Source organism: Siphateles boraxobius, unplaced genomic scaffold (assembly GCF_051911475.1).
Source record: "Siphateles boraxobius isolate OS27281-9 unplaced genomic scaffold, OSU_SipBor_1 56, whole genome shotgun sequence".
NCBI classification, from domain to species: domain Eukaryota; kingdom Metazoa; phylum Chordata; class Actinopteri; order Cypriniformes; family Leuciscidae; genus Siphateles; species Siphateles boraxobius.
The window spans coordinates 10,606,465-10,628,491 of record NW_027509182.1 but is presented as its reverse complement, the minus strand read 5'-3'; the positions used below and the strand labels follow the sequence as shown (position 1 = coordinate 10,628,491).

Sequence of the window (22,027 nt, the reverse complement as noted above, 5' to 3'; positions counted from 1 at the left end):
CCCCTCCAATACAAACACTGAGCTGTGTGAGCTCAAGGCAGCAGTGCTTCATTGTTACCCAGCAGTGTTTTATTACGCTGGGGCCTTCTCCACCCTCTGGCTTCCTTTTAATGACCCTACTCACTGGAGTTTCACTTTTACATTAAAATTAACTACTTCAAACTGCATTGGAGAGGGCAAAACTGATCTTGATCTGGTTTGTATTCTGCGTCATGTCCTTAACTAAAATAACAATATCAGCAAAATAACAGCTAACCAGAATGTATGTTGTGTTACATGCATAAGTTTCTGTTTGGATTTATAGGCAAATGCTTAAGAGTCAATGATTGGATCAGTATTGCAGTGATTATTATGTTTCTAGCATGTTATTTGACCCTACTCACTGGAGTTTCACTTTTACCTTCATCTCAAATTAACTTCATCAAACTTTTAGAAAGTTTTAGAGAAGGCAAAACTTATATAGATCTGGTTTGTTTTCTGCATCATGCCATTACTAAATCAACAATATAACAATATCATTAAAATAACAGCTAACCAGGATGTATGTTGTGTTACATGCATAAGTCTCTGTTTGGATTTAAATAGGCAAATGTTTAAGAGTCAATGATTGGATCATTATTGCAGTGATTATTATGTTTCTAGCATGTTATATGATCGCTTATGGTCGTTATATGACACTACTCACTGGAGTTTCACTTTTACCTTCATCTCAAATGAACTACATCAAACTGAGTTTTAGAGAGGGCAAAACTAATCTAGTTCTGGTTTGTTTTTAACGTCATGTCCTTACTAAAATAGCAGCTACCCAGAACATGCAATGCCCATTAAAATAGTGGCGGGAGAAAAAGATTATGCTTCGATGCATCACGGTTCTGAATCGATTCTTTAGAACTACAGAATCGACTATGATGTTAATTTTTAACCGCAGCTGCACGTCGCAATCGCACATTTGTGTGCTAGAGACAGTTCTTCTTGCTGCCAATTCCACACACGTAAAAACCTTGAATAAGTTTCTAAACTTCAATAAAGTTTGGAAGGGGCAAAGCAAAGTACATGTACAAAGGACCATTTTTACGATGACTGACTGTTATAAAGTTTGTGTGTATACACTGCCCGGCGCCCCCCCAAAAATAAGTCTCCTTTGGTTTAGGGATGCACCGATATGAACATTTTGGCCGATACCGATAACCGATAATTCTTTACATTTGAAAGCCGATAACCGATATATTGGCCGATAAATCTAAATTAAAAAAATGTATATACTTTGATAGCCTGTATACATAAACAAAAGGCTCACCATTAAAAGCCTTGCCTCAAACACTTTTAACATAAATCAAACATATACAATACAGTACAGCCTAGTTTGAACCAGTGTAAGATTCCTTAACTTTTAAAATAAATTTTACACTCCTATGGGCAACTTTCTTTATTAAAAAAATGGTAACACTTTATAATACGGTTTAATTTTGTTAGCATTAGTTAGCATGAACCAACAATTTTATAAGACATTTTTAAGAAAGTTGTATCTGTTAACATTAGTCAATGCACTGTGAACTAACATGAACACACATATTTTATTAACTACTATAACAAAGGCTATTGCTCTCTGTTAGTTAATGCATTAACAAATGAGACCTTATTGTAAAGTGTTATCAAAAAATCTATTGCCTAACAAAAAATAAAATACCTAAATAATGCAAACAAGTCATTGGATAACATTGGGCTGCATATAAAGAAACAAAATGGATCAATAAAATGGAATCGCCTCTGCACGGACAATAAGGAAATTATTTTTATTAAACCATATCGTTGATGAAAATAATACGAGAACAAAATAATGGTAGTTATTAATTATAACACAATATTTTTGAAAAAAATTAAACATTTTTAATATTACAGTGATAGTAAAAATCTTTAATAGCTTAGTTACTGTTTCAAATGACATTGCTGTGTGAGCTGCACGCGCTGAAGCTGAAGAGAACGAACGTTAAACCAAATCGCTTTGCTAGAAGGTTAATCAACTCAACGGTTGCTGAAGAATGCAAACCCAAAGAATTTACAAATTTATTACAATAGTGAATACAATTATAATTATATGACAGTCCCAATTATAGCTTTTAATGTTTTGCATTGTTGTTCAATCTGCGCGTGCTTAAGCTGAAGAGAACGAGCACCGGGAAACTGAAGAACTTTTCTAGCAGGCTGTTTAAATCCACGAAACGCATCATATGTGAGATTAATCAGATATTTATTTTACATCAACTTTATATTACGACTTATCTGCACAAAATGACGTGAATGCACAATCGAACTTGTGCTGGTCACAATGTTGTATAATCCCTGTTCTGGACGCGCTATTCCCACAACAACGCGCTGAAACACGGCAACTAAACCCAGAGAATTCACAACGTTTTATTACAATAGTGTTCTCATTATAATGGCATGTATATGACAGTCCCAATTATAGTTAGGAATGTGCATTGCTGTTTGAGCTGCGCGCACGCTAAATAGGCTATAAAGATGATCACCGGTACAATGAAGCGCTACTGCATCGTTCATTAACTCAACCAAACGCATCCTATATTAGATTAATAATATAGGATAATATATATAATTATATATAATATATATAATAATACAGATATATATACACAAAATAAACATATTACAACTTACAATGGCACAGAATGCTGCGAATGCTCAAGAGAACTTGACTATGCTTGTCATGAAGGCTTAACTCCATAGATGCGCTCTTTCCACAACAACGCGCTCGTCGCGCTGAAACACTGGCGAACAAGAATTCACAACATTCTTTTACAGGCGTTTTTATTATAATGTTATGAAGCCTATGTGACAGATTTGTGCTGCACATGTTGCACTGAACTGTATCTTCCTTTTCGAAGTGAATCCAATCATTCAGAACCATCATGGCGAACAGCGCGCATCTCTCAACTGAAGTAAATAATCTATTATCTATCGGCTTTGATATATCGGCCAAATTTCCTTATCGGATCGATAACGATAACATCAAAAAAGACCATTTATCGGCCGATATCGATATATGGTCGATATATCGTGCATCCCTACTTTGGTTTTAAATAGTCAATGACTGGATCATTATGGCAGTGATTATTATGTTTCTAGCATATTTGGCAACAGTTCTTCTAATCCTAACCGATGGACTGTGTAGCTTTTCATCTCTTAAACAACCATAGGAAACACATCAGGGCAATGTAAAAGATTCAATCACTGCAATAATGATCAAGTCATAGACTCTTAAGCGTTTGCCTATTTAAATCCAAACAGAGACTTTTTGTTTGACCGGGAAGTGTATTTAGATATACTGTACATAAAAATAAAAAGTCATGACATTAAATGCACTGAAAAAATGAATATCTTCCTCAGTATTTTTTTTCTGTTTTGTTTTCTTATATAAATATATATAAGTCTATTATATAAAGCTACAATATGTAGATTTTTGTATCAAAAAATCACTTGCACAGTGTGATATATTTCCTGCAGTTGTGTACTTACAATATCCCAAAAGTTCCCAAAGATTTTTATTTTCAGAGAAATTCCTATTTTAAATAATGGCTCGTCCATATTCACTTGTCGCCTGTCAATGACGTAATATCTGCATTATCCCTGGTTTCTGCTCGTACTGCCATAGTTGGGGACAGACGTGGACAACTGCGTTACGTCTAGCGGCACACTCACGCTGTTGTTGTTTCATTCAAACATTATGGACCATAGCAAGCAGACTTTACAATTACATATTGTAGCTTTAAATCGAGTTACATTTACTTGAGATGCAAAATGTCGAAATAAAAAGTCTTGGTTTCTGAGAAATTAAAAAAAAACAAGGACAAATATCTGTTAATAATTAGGTATGAAGACATATTTTCCCTTGTATTATGTTGATGTTTTTTCTGAGCCCATTGAACGAACATAACTTCGTATCGCATGCCATTTTTGCTTCTTATGTTAATGCATCTTGTTTGAAGAATCTTTAGTCATTTGGACTGGAAAACAAAATAAAAATACTGAGGAAGAACATCACTTGTTGTTTCCAATGTAATAAGAAAGTACAGTAAAGGTTATTTCCATATTGTAGTGGTTGGGAGCACACAGTACGTATTCAACTGTTAAGATTCCCTAAATTTTCTTTAATTAGCATTAAAATGGTCTTTGAAAGTCTTGAATTTACCTTTATAAAACCTGCAGAAATGCTGTCTTCTGTTCATCACTATAGAAGTGTGCCCATTAAATTGATGCCACTTGATTTCACAATTATTTGTGACATTCTTGCATTTAAGTGTAGTCTAAGTGTACATACTTTTGAGGTCTGTTTGAGATGTTTTGTATGCATTTATGTAGAGAGAGAATTTTCCGTTTTCACCGAGTTTTCATTGTGTTCAAGGCCTAGTTGGGGGTATGGTGTCAAAGGTCATTTTAAAGCTACTGAAAGAAATGTGTGTGGAGGGCAAGCACTGTGTCGCTGCAGTGTTTGCAGAGCTGGGATCTTTCTAAGCTCATGATGGATGGACAGGACTGTGTGTTAACATGACTTGGTAATGGTAGTCCTAAGAAAAGCCCCCATTGCTCCTTGATGCTCCCATTCAATTAAACTTCTAAGAAGCAAGGACTGCTTACTAATAAATGTAAATGTAACCCAGTTCTTGGATGTTGATTGGTCAGTACAGCATTCCAGACATGCTAAATTATATTATACAATAAAGTAACCGCTATGACACCTGTATCCCTGGTAGCATGCAGAGTAGGGGTTTTTAAAACTTCAAATTTTAAAGTCTGTGGGTTATCTGAACAATTATTCAACTAGTATGTGTTCAGGAATCCCTGCGTATTTAATAGGGATGGACTGATGTACCGGTATCTGCTTAGTAATCGTCCGATTAAAGCAAATATTTTCACTATCGGCGGATTGTTTAAAATTAGGCGATGATCAGGGCCGATTATATCCTGTCAATCAAAAGGGTGTGGGAAAACATGTCAGAAATACTTTGTGTGAAGAAAATGGCTCTTGTTTTGAAGTGAACATTACAGCAATGCATTAACAGTTTAAAAAATATGGACGTTAAAGCAGGCTCTATTTGACCATATAAATTACCTGTTGTTCAAGCCAGGGTTGCCAGGTCCTCAGTTATTATCTACACCAAACATTATTTGTAGTGTGCCTCGCATCCAATTATTTCAAAGAGAAACAAAGTCTCAGCTTTTTAAATTCTTGCCATGTCATGTTATAATTGTTAGTTATATATTTCTGTCTAAATTATTATGTACTTTTTACCTAAAAAATACTTTTTCTTTCTTTCTTTTTTTGCCAGCATTATGTGTGTAATTAGTCTGCTGAATTATGTGTATGTTTTACAGGTATTACTAATCCCAAACAACCCAAGGATTCACCCAAGAACTTCACGTTTGATTATTCATACTGGTCACACAGCTCAGTAAGTTGGAAACTTTTTTATTTTATTTATTTTATTAATCTATCAATAATAATAATCAATATATTTGTATAGTGATTTCAAAGCATCTTTACACAAAGGTACACTGTAACAGAAATTGATATTTTAATGTATATGATGTCTTAAAGGGGTCCTATTAGGCCTTTTTACATATTCAAATTTCGTTGGTGTGTAATGTTGTTGTTTTGTGCTTGAAGGCCTACGAAGTTACAAAGCACAAAGTCCCTTTAGTCCAAAAGGAGTTATTATTTATATTAGCGTCACTGTTTCTGAACTCCCTGAAACGCCTCCATTGTAGTCTTGAGTTTTCTTTCAGGAACGAACACATCACAATATTCCTTATGTAAATAATTCTCGCCCAAGGACTCGCCCAAAATCGCAGTTATGGTAATGGTTTGGTTTTCCCAAACACGGTTGAAGTGGTCGACCAATCACATCTGGTCCAGCCGACCAATCAGAGCACATTCTGCTTTTCAGAAGAAGGGGCTTTAATAAAGACTGGAACTGACAGACTGGGAAAAGAGGAGATGCACAATGTAAAATATGTGAAAAATAAAAGTTTTTTTTTGTTTGTTTTTCTTTTTTTCTTTTTTTTTACATTTAAATAAGAACCTATTTTAGTAGACCCCCCAAAAAAAATCAAGACTTTGAATAAGGGCATAATAGATCCCCTTTAAAGTTCATATCGAAACAGTTTCCTCAAAAAGTTGGTTGAAAGCCATGCCACATATTGCATGCGATCGCAAACCGTACGCAATAGAGATGCAATTTTATAAATTTTATAAACCAATACTGTTACTGCATATTTAAAAGTATCTACCGTATTTTCCGGACTATATGTCGCTCCGGAGTATAAGTCGCATCAGCCCAAAATGCGTCATGACGAGGAAAAAAACATATATAAGTCGCACTGGACTATAAGTCGCATTTATTTAGAAATTTATTTAACAAAATCCAAGACCAAGAAAAAGTTATTTAAACCGACTTTAATTCATTAAAACAGAAGGCATTTAAGTTATTCAGCTACACACAATAGCACAAAGAACAACAGGCTGAATATGTGTCCGGTATGTTGTTAACGTAACACATCAACAGTTAGCTACACAATAGCATAAAGAACATACCTGAGAGGCTGAATAGGATCAAATAAAATAAAAAAACATAAGACAGCGAGTCCAACAGTTATCGGTAAAGCAATTTCACCAAGCTCCCGCAATCTTATTCCACATCACTGAAGAGAGATTTTTTCAGCGGTAAAACTAGCTGTAGTCTAGAGCGCATAGAGCGCTCTCTCCTGGCTGTAGACGGTAATGTCACCCCCAATTTTGGCAAATTATGCTTTCGCGTTATACCACAAATACATCAAAAACTCGCAAATAATAATCTGGGAACGTCAGCGATCCTGTGACGAGTAAATCTTGGTAATTTTGATATATAAGTCGCACCTAACTATAAGTCGCAGGACCAGCCAAGGTATGAAAAAAAGTGCGACTTATAGTCCGGAAAATACGGTACTTGCATTGTACGCATGCACATTTTAGCTGTGAATGCTCTGCATACTCAAGATATCGATTACAAAAAAACACTGATGTACGTGCACTTTTAGTTTGTTGAAATGTATTGGAATTGGGTCTTTATTAAACATTCTCATCTTCCTTGGACATTTATCTGATCACAGAAAACTCCTTCTGACTTTGTCCCTTTTTGCTGTGTTGCAGGAAGAAGACCCATGCTTTGCATCTCAGAGGAAGGTGTATCAGGATATTGGCGAGGAGATGCTGCTTCATGCTTTCGAGGGCTATAACGTGTGTATCTTTGCTTATGGACAGACTGGAGGAGGGAAGTCGTACACAATGATGGGAAAACAAGATCCTGGGCAGCAAGGCATCATACCACAGGTATGAAGATGGCATGAATGGAAGCTTTCTGCAACAAGTTATTTTTACTATCCACAAGTGAAATGCACAAAGCAATGGAATCACAACCAGTCAGTATATATTTGATGTTTAATGTATAGCCATGTATTGCAAAACGAACCAAATGACTGAAAAACTTTGCAGTCTATGTAAAGTAATCTAAGTAAAGCTATATTCAGAATCTACTAAAAGGTGTGTTGTCTGAATGACTATTCGATTGATCTGTGTTAATAGTGCTGTATTAAAAGTGCAGTTTTTTTTTTGTGCTAATTATTTTTTTTTTGCATATAACAGAATCTTGAGAAATGTCTTGGCATGAGGATACATAATGTACTATTCTTTGTACTAGAAAATACTGTAAGTTTCAGACATCACTAATTAGCCAAAACGACAAGCCAGTGACAGTGAGCATCTTAAAGATTTTGCACCAAAACCAAACTTTTCTGACAGAAGGTCAGTATGAGATTAGAGAATTATTATTTAGCAAATATGTGGTTGTGCAAAAAAAAAAAAAAAACCTTCCCAAATAAATCGACATCAAGAAACTTGCACGTCAAGACCACTTTAAAAATTATGTTTTTGTGAATAACACCACTACTCACCAAGTAAATCGTTATGTGGACATGAAATATTGATTGGAGTTGACATTTTTCAAATCCTACCTATATAATATATTTTTATATTATATATATATATATATATATATACATATATATGTGTGTGTGTGTATATATATATATATATATATATATATATATATATATATATATATATATATATATATAGCTTACTCAGTTGCTTACTCATGACGCATAGCAACACAGCCAAAATTATTCCTAATATGTTGGACCTTTGTTAGCCTACTTTTACCTGTCGAGACATGCCTTTACAAGCACCTTTAAAAGCTGTATCTGATATTTGAGTTGAGGGAGGCGTGGCTTTATTTGTGTAATTCTTCTAGGTGCCACTAGTGTGGCAGAAACTACATACTTCACCTTTAAAGCTTGTGTGCAAATGTGATTGATTGTATTATCATCACGTAAAGTGTTAGTTCACCCAAAAAAGAAAATTCTGTCATTAATTGCTCACTCTAATGTCATTCCAAACCCGTTAAACTTCCGTTCATTTTAGGAACACAAATGAAGATATTTTTAATGAAATCTGAGAAATTACTGTCCTTCCATTTTAAAGTCAATTCACCCTCAAATCTAATGCTTCATGAACCTATTGCAAAAGAAATTCATATAAATCGAGATGTTTAATCCTGAAAAGACATGATCATTATATATAATGAACTCATTTAAGTACATCCAATTCTCTCAAAATAATCCCTGACAGGATGATGAGGATCTTGATCAGTCTGAAGGGGGTTATTTTGAGAGAACCACCGGCTGGATGTACTGTACATTGTCCCGGTTATTACACAGCTACTTGCCACATACGTAAATAATTAGAAACAAAATATTGATCTGAGTTGAAATATTTTATTAGGTCTTTAAACATATAGCTTCCACAGAGAGAGCAGTTGCAGCGCGGCAAGTTCAAACAATACGGACATTTAAGAGATACGGTATACAGTCATTCATATCACTTATTACACAGCATTTCGCCACATAAATAATTATGGGGATAAGATATATTGATTTCAGATTAAACTGTTTTAAAATCGTACCTGTTTGTATCTCAAAATCCAACAGTGTACAAAACAATAGTCACAAAATGGCAGCAGCGTTTGTATGAAACAAGAGAGAGCGAATCCACGATACTGGATGGCATAATTAAATAACTGTACACAACATATTGATTCGCCTGAGTTTTAATATTTTATTAGCTCACCAAACTCAAAACATCCACGAAGAAAAAACGTTCCTAGCAAGTGTATAGCGCTGCTGACTTAAGTGACCCGGATGAGCCTGCGTTTCTGTTTTGAGCGGTTGTTATCTGGGAATAATTTACCGCTGGATATCGCTATTGACCAATAAGAATCAAGTATCCCATAGAGCCGTGTAATAATCACATATAAACATTGAAGTGAACGTACATAAAGCACTCAAATTTGGTAAACAGAAGCTCAAGCATGCTTGCAATTTGTAATGAACGAAAAACAGTTGGGTCCATTTATCATTTATAGTAGTGAGTGGTTCTCACACGCTAAAAGAATTGTAATTACTTCACCCAATTAATAATTTATTCTGTACTTGTGTTGAATTGAGTACTTTTAGTGATCACATCTCTCTCATTGTGCATTTTTCCCCATAGATGTGTGAGGATTTGTTCAGACAAACAGCAGATAACACTGACCCTGACCTGTCCTTCTCTGTAGAGGTATGTTTGTTTGTGTCTAAACCACTCTGTGCTGCAGTGTTAAAGTGCCCCATTATGCTTTTTCGAATAATACATTTCATGCAGTGTGTAAAATAGCTGTATGTGAATGTAAACAGTCTGCAAAGTTTTAAAGATGAAAGTGCACGACAAAATCAAGAGACTTGATTCTGAACTGCCTGAAACGAGTCGTCAGTAATTCCAGTCTTACTTGCTGCATGAACCTACGTAGGTCTATAACAAATTAGCATAATGCCAACCTATGGTCTTCATTGGCTGAAAGCGAACAGCGTCTACTTTGACCTTCAAACACTGTAGTTGTAGCTGCGACTGGAAGAGTTTGGTTTGTGTGTCGACATGTTGAGAAGATGCTCTTTTCTACTGCCAAAGCAAATCCACTTTGATGCACTTCTAAAGGATGACACTCGTGCTGGAATTGATTCTGTAAAACCGACGCCATCATTACTGTTCGTTTCACGGTGTATTAAGAGTGAGGAAGATCTAGAGCAGAAATTTCTATATGGTAATGGGTGTTTGCTTTCCGAAACGCACTTTAAGCGGTCGACCAATCACAACAGACACGAAGCATTCTGAGAACCAGGGTGCGAACTACGGGGGAGCTCGGCTCCCCTTAAAAAGACACTGAAAACGTGATTCGTGAAATTTTGGGGGGTCTCAAAATATTGACGACTGTTTTATTTTGACGTGCAATTTCAGTTTTGTGTAATGTGATCATCGTGGAGTATTTTGTGTCAAATTAGCAAAAATATAATTCATTCATGCATGACGGCGATTTAAACCTAATTCACTATGCTATCCTTGTCATGAGCATCAAGGTGTGCTGGCGCTGCGTTGTTTAGTACATGTTAACTAAAAGATTCGTAGAAAAAATATAAACGTTGGAGGCCATTGATCTGCGCGCAAAGTCCTTTAAATCCATTCTGTGTTAAGGTAAGGCATGTTATTCCCAATTATGTGTTGTGTCTGGGTTGTTATACTGTAGGTCTGCGTGACTCTCGATGTCTTAGGCCTAATTGACGAAGGAATTATGTTATTCTTCTGTAGCCTGACGAGTAATTTAACACTTGTTCAAGTGAACTCAAAGACAGCCTATATATAGACTATTTTTGGATGGCTGTTTGCTGTTTGACTTATCAATTTGTGTCGATAAAGTATGATAGGGTGAATCCTGTATATAGTGCTTGCATAGTGCATAACCTTGTAGCTGTTATGTATCTTTGGAAGTCCTTGAAATTAATGGATTTCATAGCGCAGCGCCGCGCATTCTGCGTCCTGTCTGAAAAGCACTTCAGTCCTCGGCACGCGCAAGTGCACGAACACCAGCTCTGCTATGATTGGTCAGATGGCGCAATCTGACCAATAAGAGCAGAGCAGGTTCTCTGAAACTGTTCAATGAAGGATTCGGTCTCACGAAATTTTCAGACCCTTTGAGAAAAGATGTGATGCTGCAAAGCATATTATGAGAAAAAGAAAGTGTTTTTTGACCTTGGTTGCATGTAAACATATTGTAGGAGACTTCCGAAATAACACGAGGAACCCTATAAAATAGCATAATAGAGGCACTTTAAAACAGATAATTGTTTTGGACATCCATTGATGCATAGACTCATAAAGCACATGCCTTCAGATTAAACTGTGAATAAACAATTTCTTTATATAAAACGAGCCGACTCTTTATATATTATATAGTCAATAAAGGATTTGATTTAACTTTATGTATAATATGTTTTTAGGTTTCATATATGGAGATTTACTGTGAGCGGGTTCGGGACTTGTTGAACCCAAAAAGCAGAGGGTCCTTGAGGGTCAGAGAGCACCCTATAATGGGCCCTTACGTAGAGGACCTATCCAAAATGGCGGTTACAAACTACAGTGATATTGCAGATCTCATGGACACTGGCAACAAAGCCAGGTATTATTATACTGTATACACACAAACATGATTATGATTCAGTTAGAAAATAAGCACTTTTTCGATAATCGATTAATCTGTCAATGATTACTTTTATCAATCAGATAAAAGACTAAAAATACTTTTCTTTCACTCAAAGGACGGTTGCTGCTACCAATATGAACGAGACCAGCAGTCGCTCGCATGCGGTCTTCACCATCCTCTTCACACAGCATCGACACGACCACATGACCAGCCTGGACACTGAGAAGGTGTGTGTAAGAGATTAGAAAACATTCCTTTTTTTTGTTCTTCTTTTCTCACTCTGGTTTCTTTGTGTGACGCTCAGGTGAGCAAGATCAGCCTGGTTGATCTGGCAGGAAGTGAGAGAGCAGACTCGTCTGGAGCCAAAGGCTTGAGGTTGAAGGTGCGTTATTCATATTGGTTCTGATTTAAAGGAAAACAACATCCTGTTATCATTTACCCACCCACATAATTGTTGTAAAACCATTTGACTTTTATTTTTTCTCTGTGGAACTCAGGAGATATATTTTGAAGGATGTTCATGCAGCTCTTTTTCATACAGTGGAAGCACAAAGGGGATGTCAAAATTAAAATTCTCCATATGCAAGTCATATGAACTTCTTTTATGATTATTATTATGAAGTAGATAGACAGACAGACAGGCGCACACACAGACACAACCGGTCAAAATAAAACCGTAAAATTAAGAAATATTATTACAATAAGAACCATTATTAATAATTGAGCTCCAATTATAATCGAGCATCAAATCTGCATATTAGAATGATTTCTGATGGATCATGGGAAACTGAAAACTGGAGTAATGATGCTGAAAATGAAGCTTTGATCACAGTAATAAATTACATTTTAAATATTTATTCAAATAGAAATAGTTATATTAAGATTTAATAATATTTCACAATATTTCTGTTTTTACTGTGGTTTTTGATCAAATAAATGAAGCCTTGGTAAGCAGAAGAGACTTCTTTCAAAACCGAAAAAGACAAAAATTGTCTATTATTCCAAACTTAACCAGTAGTGTGTGTGTTTATATATATCTTGCGAGCAACATAAGAATGTATTCATTGCTTTTGTGGATCTTTCCAAGGCTTATGGAAAGTGCGTTTGCATTGTGGATGCTCTGTAAAGTTTACCACAATCTTGCGACAACTTCATGATGGGATGACCGCCAAAGTAACATTGGGTGGATTAGAATCGGCACACTTTGCAGTAGGTACTGGAGTAAGGCAGGGTTGTGTTCTTGCATCAACATCTTCTTACTGTGTGTTAAAAAGCTGTTGTATAAAGACATGGAAGAAGAAAGTGGGGTTGCAGTGGCTCATAGACTGGATGGTAACCTCTTTAACTTCAGGAGGTTCCAGACAGTCACTAAAGCCGCCTTTCCACTGCACACGACAAACGACAGCCGTCGGACCGGAAGTCATTCATTTCCAATGGAGAGTCATACGGGAGCTACGGGGAGTTCCGATCATATGCGTATGCGGACAATTTGGATCCGATTTGAGTTTTGGATCCGTTGAAATATCTGAACTTTTGCGGCTAGACTGTATGTGACCGGCTGACCGGATGTGATGTATTCTAATCAAAACTATGAGCGTGAGGCTAGAATTACCAATATTTACCAATGTTATTCTGTAAACGCTACCATTAACGTTACCATTTCTGTAAAATGTCAGTTATTAATAATTATGGCTGAGAAAATTTTTATTGATTAGCTCTATAAAATCTACTATGTTTTTATTTTGGATGTATTGAGGGTCATTTGTTTTGTGTGAATATATTCATGCATATATTACATTAATTAAAATCTTTAATTTTACCATTGTGAATAGCCGAGGGTAACGGTTGCTTCACGACCAATTTCAAAGTTCTGTGCGACTGACACTAGGGGGCGAAATGCGACAATCGTATGCGAATGTCATGTGCTGTGGAAAGCCGGCTTAAGCTTCAGTTGGTTCGCGTGCTGGAAACTGCAGTATGCGGATGATTGTGCCCTAGTGTCTCATACTCTAGAAGATTTACAGTCCACTCTTAAAGCTGCTGTTAGAGCACACGGCTTAGATGTGTATATATTTAGAAAACAGAAGTCCTTTGCCAATGGTCATTGGATCCCCTACAAAAACCTCCAGTATTTACTATTCATGATTCCCCACTTGCCACTTTAGATATCTTGGCAGTTATTTACCTAGTGATTGTTGCATGGATCAAGATATTCAACACAGGATCAAGCAGGGTGCATCTTCATTCGGGAGACTGAGGAGAAGAGTGTTCAGCAATACTAATTTACATCTACACAAAGATTGCTGTTTATCGGGCAATCTGCCTCACCACCCTCCTGTATGGTTGTGAAACATGGACCATCTATGCTCGACATCTTTAGATGCCTGCAGCGCATCCTTAAAGGGATAGTTCACCCAAAAATGAAAATTCTGTCAGTGCTTACTCACCCTCATGTTGTTCCAACCCCGTAAGACCTTCGTTCATCTTCTGAACACAAATTAAGATATTTTTGATTAAATCTGAGAGCTGGATCACTCCTCCATAGGCTTCTAAAGGGATTGAACTTGCAGGCCCCGAAAAGTTATTAAAGACATCGTTAAAATTGTCCAAGTGACTACAGTGGCTCAATCTTGAGTTTATCAAGCGACGAGAATACTTTTTGTGCGCAAAAAAATAAAATAACGACTTTATTTCAACTATTCATTTCCTTCTCTGTGGGCCTCGAGTCAGTTCACTAGTTTAATAGCGTGATGTTTCTGTGTTGTACGTCACACTCATCACCCACATGACCAGCGTCGGCCAATAGTGAGCCTACGTGTGACGTAGCTCTACGCAATTACACTACGTTAACTGACTCGAGGCCCACAGAGAAGGAAATGAATAGTTGAAATAAAGTTGTTATTTTTGTTTGTTTTTGCGCACAAAAGTATTCTCGTCGCTTGATAAACTTAAGATTGAGCCACTGTAGTCACTTGGACTATTTTAACGATGTCTTTAATAACTTTTCGAGGCCGGCAAGTGTCAATCCCTTAGAAGCCTATGGAGGAGTGATCCAGCTCTCATATTTAATCAAAAATATCTTAATTCGTGTTCTGAAGATGAACGAAGGTCTTACGGGGTTGGAACAACATGAGGGTAATTACTGACAGAATTTTCATTTTTGGGTGAACTATCCCTTTAAAGTGACATGGCACGATCGAGTGCCACATATTGAGATCCTGAAAAACCCCAATTGTTGGATTATAGAAGCAACCTTAATGCTCGACCAATTTAGATGGCTTGGTCATGTTGTGAGAATGTTGCCTTCAACGTAAGATAATGTTACGGTCAATTACATCTTGGCTCCAGATTTGCAGGAGGCCAAAAAAAGATGCTGAAAGACCAACTAAAAGGCTTTCTTAAGAAGTGTGTGATAAATCCCACATCCCTGGAAACTAGTGCAGTGAATCGCAAGCTTTGGCAGCAACTTTGTCAGAATGGAGTACAAAGTTATGAAGTCTCCATAAGACAATCAGGAGAAACTTTTATAGTCAAGTCAATTCACCTTTATTTATACAGTGCTTTTTATAATACAGATTGTTTCAAAGCAGCTTTACAGAGATAAGAGGAAAATAATGTTGTAATAGTATTGTTAAATATAAAATTAAATGTCCTGTCTGTAAAAGACAGTGTGCATCCCGCATCGGATTATACTGTCATCAAAGAACCCACAAATTATAGGAGAAGTTATCATCGGACGACGATGGACTTCCCGAGAGAGACGGAGAGAGACTTCTGAAGCTACATATATGATATTTGTAAAAGTACAGTATATGATATATTTGTGAGAGTATGAGCTATATGAGCGGAAGGGAATTTTTACCCTGAATTATGGCTTGAATTGGACATTAATCAGATGTAACAGTTTTCTTCTTTTTCTTTTTTTTTTTTTTTACTTTTTGGTGCTTGACATCTCAAGTTACTTAAAGGACAATTCCGGCCAAAAATGAATCTAGGGCTGAATAACACATGGGTACCGAGTCGACTAGTGTGGGGCTATTTTGAGCCTTGTTAGTGGTATTAACTAGCGATTTTTATTTTTACTTATTCGATGCCCCATACACTAGCGTTATAAGCTAATCTGTGGTTAAACTAAATCTAACGTTAAAACTGGGTACATTCGATTATCATGAAAACGCATCCCAGAGAACGGTCGACTCGCTACCCATGTGTTATTTAGCCCTAGGTTTATTTTTGGCCGGAATTGTCCTTTAACAAAATGTCATAAAGTTTTTCTGTACAGTACAGTTGAGTAAATTATGACAAATTACACTTTTGGTTGAATTAACCTTTTAATCTTAAGGATTAACAGATAATTTAAAAGTATTGTTTGTTTTTAGGAGGGAGCCAATATTAACAAATCTCTGACAACCCTGGGTAAAGTCATCTCAGCACTGGCAGACATGGTAAGAACTTCTTTTTCTTGTGCTCATAAATGTTTCTGTCTCTCCTCTTGTTTCTTTCTGCTCCTTCAGTTCTGTTTGTTTCCCATCTGTCGTCTCCTTGTCTTCACTTGTCTTTCAGTGTTTTGTCTCAAATGTTGAGTTCTTTGTCAAGAGTAACAATATACTTCCCCTTCACAGCACGGCTCAAAGAAGAGACGCTCTGATTTCATTCCCTACAGGGATTCTGTGCTCACGTGGTTATTGAGAGAAAATCTAGGTATGTCTTGCTGTCTAAAGGCCTATTCACAGGCTTTGTATTGAAACGATACATTCCTATAGATCTGCTCATACAGGGGCGATTGGTTCACAATTGGTGTGACGAGAACTTTTTTTTATTTTTTTTTCGTTTAGAGAGTCACTGAAATAAACTCATCGACCAATGAGATGCTTTTGGGTCATGTGTTGTTAGACCCTGTTGACACGCAGGACAAGACTGATCTTCTGATGGGACATTCATGGCATCTAAAACCAGTTAACACAGAGTTTGGTCTGACACCTAAAACTAGTCAACAAGAATATTTGATATCCAGCTATTTATTAATTAACTCTTCTATCAGTCCAATATTAAGGCATCGTCTTATGTTAAAAACCTAACAGAAAAAAACATAAAATGAAATGAGCAAATCTTGTGTTTCTTGCATATTTTTGGGTTTCGGTAACTTACAGAGATGCAGATAATGGCTGTTTGTCTATGAATTATTATTTTTTTAGTCTTAAGAAAATTGCTATATTTAGATGGTTAGTTCGCCCAAACATTCTGTCATCACTGAATTGAAATACTAATAAATAATAATACATTTAGTATAACATGAGATGTCTGTCCCTAAAGTTAATGGAATCAGAATACTTGACTGTTCTGAAGTTTTGGGTCAAAAAGTTTTAAAACTTAAAAAAGAAAATAAAACTTTTGTTCCGCAAGGATGCATTAAATTGATCAAAAATGACAGTAAAGACAATGTTACAGATTTTTTTTTTATCATGGTTTCCACAAAAATATGAATAAGCAAAAACACCTTTTCAACATTGATAATAATAATTAATGTTTCTTGAGCATCATATTAGAATGATTTCTGAAGGATCATGTGACACTGAAGATACAGCTTTGATCACAGGAATAAATTACAGTTTAAAATATACTCAAATAAAACAGATATTTTAATAATATTCCACAATTTTACAAAATTTTTGGCTTCATGAATGCAGCCTTAATGAGCAGAAGAGACTTTATGAAACATTATGAAAAATCTTACAGACCCTATATTTTTAAACGGTACTGTATAAAGATAAGTTAACTTGAATTATTTCTTGAAAAACTTAAAATATTAATTGAGAAATACTTGAAAGCTATATATCATTGCTTTAATTTATTAATGTATTAATGTTTAACTTTGATTACATAAAGAAGTTTGGTCAATAGTGTACTCTTGTTCTTGGATCGAACAAGTCTTTAAACACTGATGTTGAATTGAGTGTTTGCGTTTGAAGGTGGAAACTCTCGCACGGCCATGATTGCTGCTCTGAGCCCAGCAGATATTAATTATGAAGAAACACTCAGCACTCTCAGGTAAAAACACAGTTCTTTCTTTTTCAGCATACATGTGAGGTACATTGTCCTGTTCATACTATGTAAGATCCTGCTCTGTGTGTCTCACTGCAGGTATGCAGACAGAGCAAAGCAGATAAAGTGTAACGCTGTGATAAATGAGGATCCAAACGCACGTCTCGTCCGGGAGCTCAAAGACGAGGTCAACAGACTCAAAGAGCTCCTCCTGTCTCAGGGACTCAGCAACCTCATCACTGCCTCAGGTATATTTACAGCTTTCAGAGAGGTCTGTTCACAAGTGGACAGTGCTTAAATAGGTATAAACATGGGTAACGTGTCTTGGAGACGCACTGACATCCAGTTGTTTAAAGTCGGCACGAAATGGAAGTTGTGATATTTTGTTCCCTATTGTGACGTGAAATGGCATCTGGAACAAGAAAAAATGTAGCGTGGGATTTGATTTTGTCCATGGGGAATTTATTGCATGGTTCTGGTTTGCTATTGGTCGATGTCATGTGAGTCGCAGGTTGCCCCGCCCTCGTCATCAGAGAAAAGAAGACCTGTTGCTGCAAGAGGGAGGGGAAGGTATTTTGATTAAAGTTTGAGGCACATGAATATAAACAAATAATAATAATGTGAGTGGATGAATCATTTATAATAAATACTGCAATATTTCATTAAAAAAAATAAGAATTGTCTATTTTGATTACATGCCAACTTTAAAGCAAAATTGAAGATGCTCTATAAGATGGCATCAAACTTCAGAGAATATCTTTGGTATGCCTAATATCGATATTCAGTGATGTGGGAATATCTCACAAAAACATGTTCGTCAGATTTCACCACAAAATCAAGAAAAAATGAATATATTTTAATCCTATATTTAGAACCAGATTTTTGGATAGACATAATTTTTTAATTCATTCTCATTTGTGATTCTCATTACTCAAAATAATAAATGACTATTATTCTAAAAATGCTTTTTATTTGTTTTTGTATTATTTATATCAGCATAATTTACAATTTTTAATAATGTACACTACAGTCTAAAAGAGGGTTCTGTAAGATTTATTTTTTGTAATGCCTCTTCTGCTCATCAAGGCTGCATTTATTTGATCAAAAAATACAGTAAAAACAAATATTGTGAAATATTACCATTTTAAATTTTTTATTTGAATATTTCAAATGTAATTTATTCATGTGATCAAAGCTGAATTTTCAGCATCATTACTCCACTCTTCAGTGTCACATGATCCTTCAGAAATCATTCTAATATGCAGATTTGCTGCTCAAGAAACATTTCTGATTATTATCCATGTTGAAAACAGTTATGCAGCTTCCTATTTTTGTGGAAACGTGATTTTTTTGTACTCTGATGAATGGAAAGTTCAAAGTGCAGCATTTATATGAAATAAATATTTTGTAACATTATAAATGTCTTTACTGATACTTTTGACCAATTTAATGCATCCTTGCAAAAAAAAAAAAGGTGTATATATATAAAAAAAAAAACTAAAAACCTATGAATAGTGGTGTATTTTTCCGTATTAGAGAAATTAATTGGTTTTTGCATTACATTAATGAGTATTAAGGAGGGTTATCTGATTGCATGGTCACAGAATGCACAGACGTTAACAGACATGGACTAAAGGCCACAAATTCTCATTTTGATTTCATGGTGTCTTTTAGCTGTAGACAGTCAAAGTCATTTTTCATAATAAATAACTCACATGCTCATTTTCTCTCAGGGTCAAAAACGGGCCACCCCTCTTTAGGAGTTGCATCAAGTGAGCTTCATCAGCCCTCGATCTCATATGTACAGTCTACCTCTGATGCACCAATGGAGGGGGAGACGCCCACTAGTCCTACTGAGCACATCAGCCAAGAGGAGGCTGTGGAGAGACTCAAGGTACACATGACAGACACTTTCTTAGCAGGCACTTCTGTTACTAACAACAGCCAAATACCATTACAGCATGTTGGGGAAGGTATTTTCATAATTCAGCTTTTTAGTATTAAATTTGGTAACAAATGTCAGATGTTTTGCTAAATTCAGCAGCTACACCTTCCAAATGTCAGCAGATGCAGAATGTTTCTGACTGATTTGAATTCTTTGCAAAAACTTGTGTGTGTATGTGTGTGTATGTATGTATGTATGTGTGTGTGTATATATATATATATATATATATATATATATATATATATATATATATACACACACGTGTGTATATACATATATGCATATATACGTGTGTGTGTGTGTGTGTATATGGATGTATATGTTTACCAAAAAAATAAGTAGTGTAAAACAGATAAAATATTTCTGACTGCCATTTTTGGACTGTCTCTTACAGGAAACAGAGAAGATAATTGCAGAGCTAAATGAAACATGGGAAGAGAAACTCAGGAAAACAGAGTCGATACGACAAGACAGGTGAGACCAGGCACAACCCAATGAAGTGTTCGCAGTATTCAAAATGTGTGCACAATTATAACATAAACTGTTGTAATGGACTGAATTTGGATGTAATTTATGGAATAAATTTACCCTGTGAATGTAAATGGCCAGATACACCAAACTGACAAGAACTAGTGCCGACGAAAGCATCTGGGCTGAAAAGTTGATCTTGAATCCACTGCAAAGACTACAGCCAATGGCCAACTTACACATACTGTACTTTCTGTGCCTGTATGATACCAAATAACTCTTCATACAAGCATGTGACAGTGATCTTTCAAAAAGGGAAGAGCTAGGCCGCTGATATTCAAACCGTAAACAAAGCAGCGTTATATATTATAAGCAGCGAAACTAAAACCACCAGTTGTTACCGTTTAAATGAGTCAAGCCACTGACATTCAAACGTCTAATTCATTCAGTCATTGAATCATTCATTGAACTGATTCTTTCAAAATACGGATTCATTCAGTAACAATTGCTGTGTTGCTTGAAGACGCAAAACGATTCTGCTGTGATTTTTTTCGTGGGAAAGTTTTGTTGACAAATTAAAGGCAATATTGTGTATAAAATGTAACAATATTAACTGATATAAAATCAATATGACATTTACAATCGTAAGAAAACAGCACTCTTGCTCGTTTGATATAGCTTAAGTATATAATTTAATATAAATATAAAACAAAACTCTTTCATTTCGAGTGCATTCTAATGACATTCAATACACTGCATCACCCAGCTGCTTTATAAACATCAAGCTGTTTTATGTGGTTTTTGCAAAACAAGCGACCTACTCGGTAGGTAATGTCAGCTTACACATCATTAAAACATCTCAGTTACTAATGTAACCCTCGTTCCCTGAAGGAGGGAACGGGAGATGTAACGTCGACGTGGCGACGTAATTTGGATCGCCTTGAGAGACCAATTTACTTCGAGAGTATTAAAACGAGTCAATGCACATTGGCATGCGATAATTACATCAGCTTCTCTGCTTGCAGGCGCAAGCATATGACGAGCAGCAGGTGTGTCGCATATTTTTTTTACGCTGAGGAGCCAAGACGTGTTCGGCCGTACAGCGATGGTCAGCGACGGGACGTTACGTCTCCCGTTCCCTCTTTCAGGGAGCGAGGGTTACATTATAGACCCCTTTTGCGCCGACCTCACAATTACGTCACGGCGTTAGCTGGAGGCAAAACAAAGTCAAAACTGGAAGCGGCCAATACAAACCAGCACAAATTCGGCTACATAATAAGGATCTTAAATTATTATTATTTTTATTAAATGTCATCTTGTTGTGTTTCTGGGAGCAAGAATCACCTACAGGATCCAATTTGAAATTTTATCGCGTAATGTTTTCTAAATTATTGTGATTATTTGAGAATCATCTATTGTATACATTGTTGTGATTGATCGTGATAGACTTTTTGAAGAACCTGGTAAGAAAGAATAATCAAATAAATAGTTAATTAATATCATTTTAATACATCAAAAATATTTTTATTTCTAGAAAATATTCATATCATTAAAATTGCACTGTAATGTCACTTTACATTGTCGTCTTCTGGCCTTGGCGCTGGGCAGGACCGCGCAATGTAATGTTGCCACAAGTCAAGACCATTCATCACGTAGTTATAGGCATCTGAAGATTTATAAGCCCTCAGTTTGTCTTTACGCTCGATTTCTCTATTAGGCAGGTGTAGAACGCGGGCCACTCACCCGAGGTAACGTTAATCCTGTCAGATAGTCCGTCCATTGAGTGAGCGTGTACGGGTCGGCCAATCTGGTTTCGTCCGTTAAAATTAACTTTTGCAAATAACAATCGCGGTCCTGGACAGTGAGTGACCTTGCACATTAACATAAAATC

The 22,027-nt window shown here is 36.0% G+C and overlaps 1 protein-coding gene across 2 annotated transcripts in view; it reads left to right on the top strand.

Moving 5' to 3' along the window:
* Window positions 1-22,027, top strand: part of kif1ca (kinesin family member 1C, a) — a 65,565-nt gene that overhangs the window by 29,426 nt on the left and 14,112 nt on the right. For both annotated transcript variants that reach the window (XM_077206702.1, XM_077206703.1), the window contains 12 exons: window positions 5,392-5,468; window positions 7,205-7,384; window positions 9,662-9,727; window positions 11,479-11,657; window positions 11,797-11,908; window positions 11,986-12,063; window positions 16,061-16,126; window positions 16,304-16,382; window positions 17,651-17,729; window positions 17,823-17,971; window positions 19,457-19,617; window positions 20,063-20,142. In XM_077206702.1, coding sequence (XP_077062817.1) covers window positions 5,392-5,468; window positions 7,205-7,384; window positions 9,662-9,727; window positions 11,479-11,657; window positions 11,797-11,908; window positions 11,986-12,063; window positions 16,061-16,126; window positions 16,304-16,382; window positions 17,651-17,729; window positions 17,823-17,971; window positions 19,457-19,617; window positions 20,063-20,142 — 1,306 coding nt within the window. The remainder of the gene's footprint in view (window positions 1-5,391; window positions 5,469-7,204; window positions 7,385-9,661; window positions 9,728-11,478; window positions 11,658-11,796; window positions 11,909-11,985; window positions 12,064-16,060; window positions 16,127-16,303; window positions 16,383-17,650; window positions 17,730-17,822; window positions 17,972-19,456; window positions 19,618-20,062; window positions 20,143-22,027) is intronic.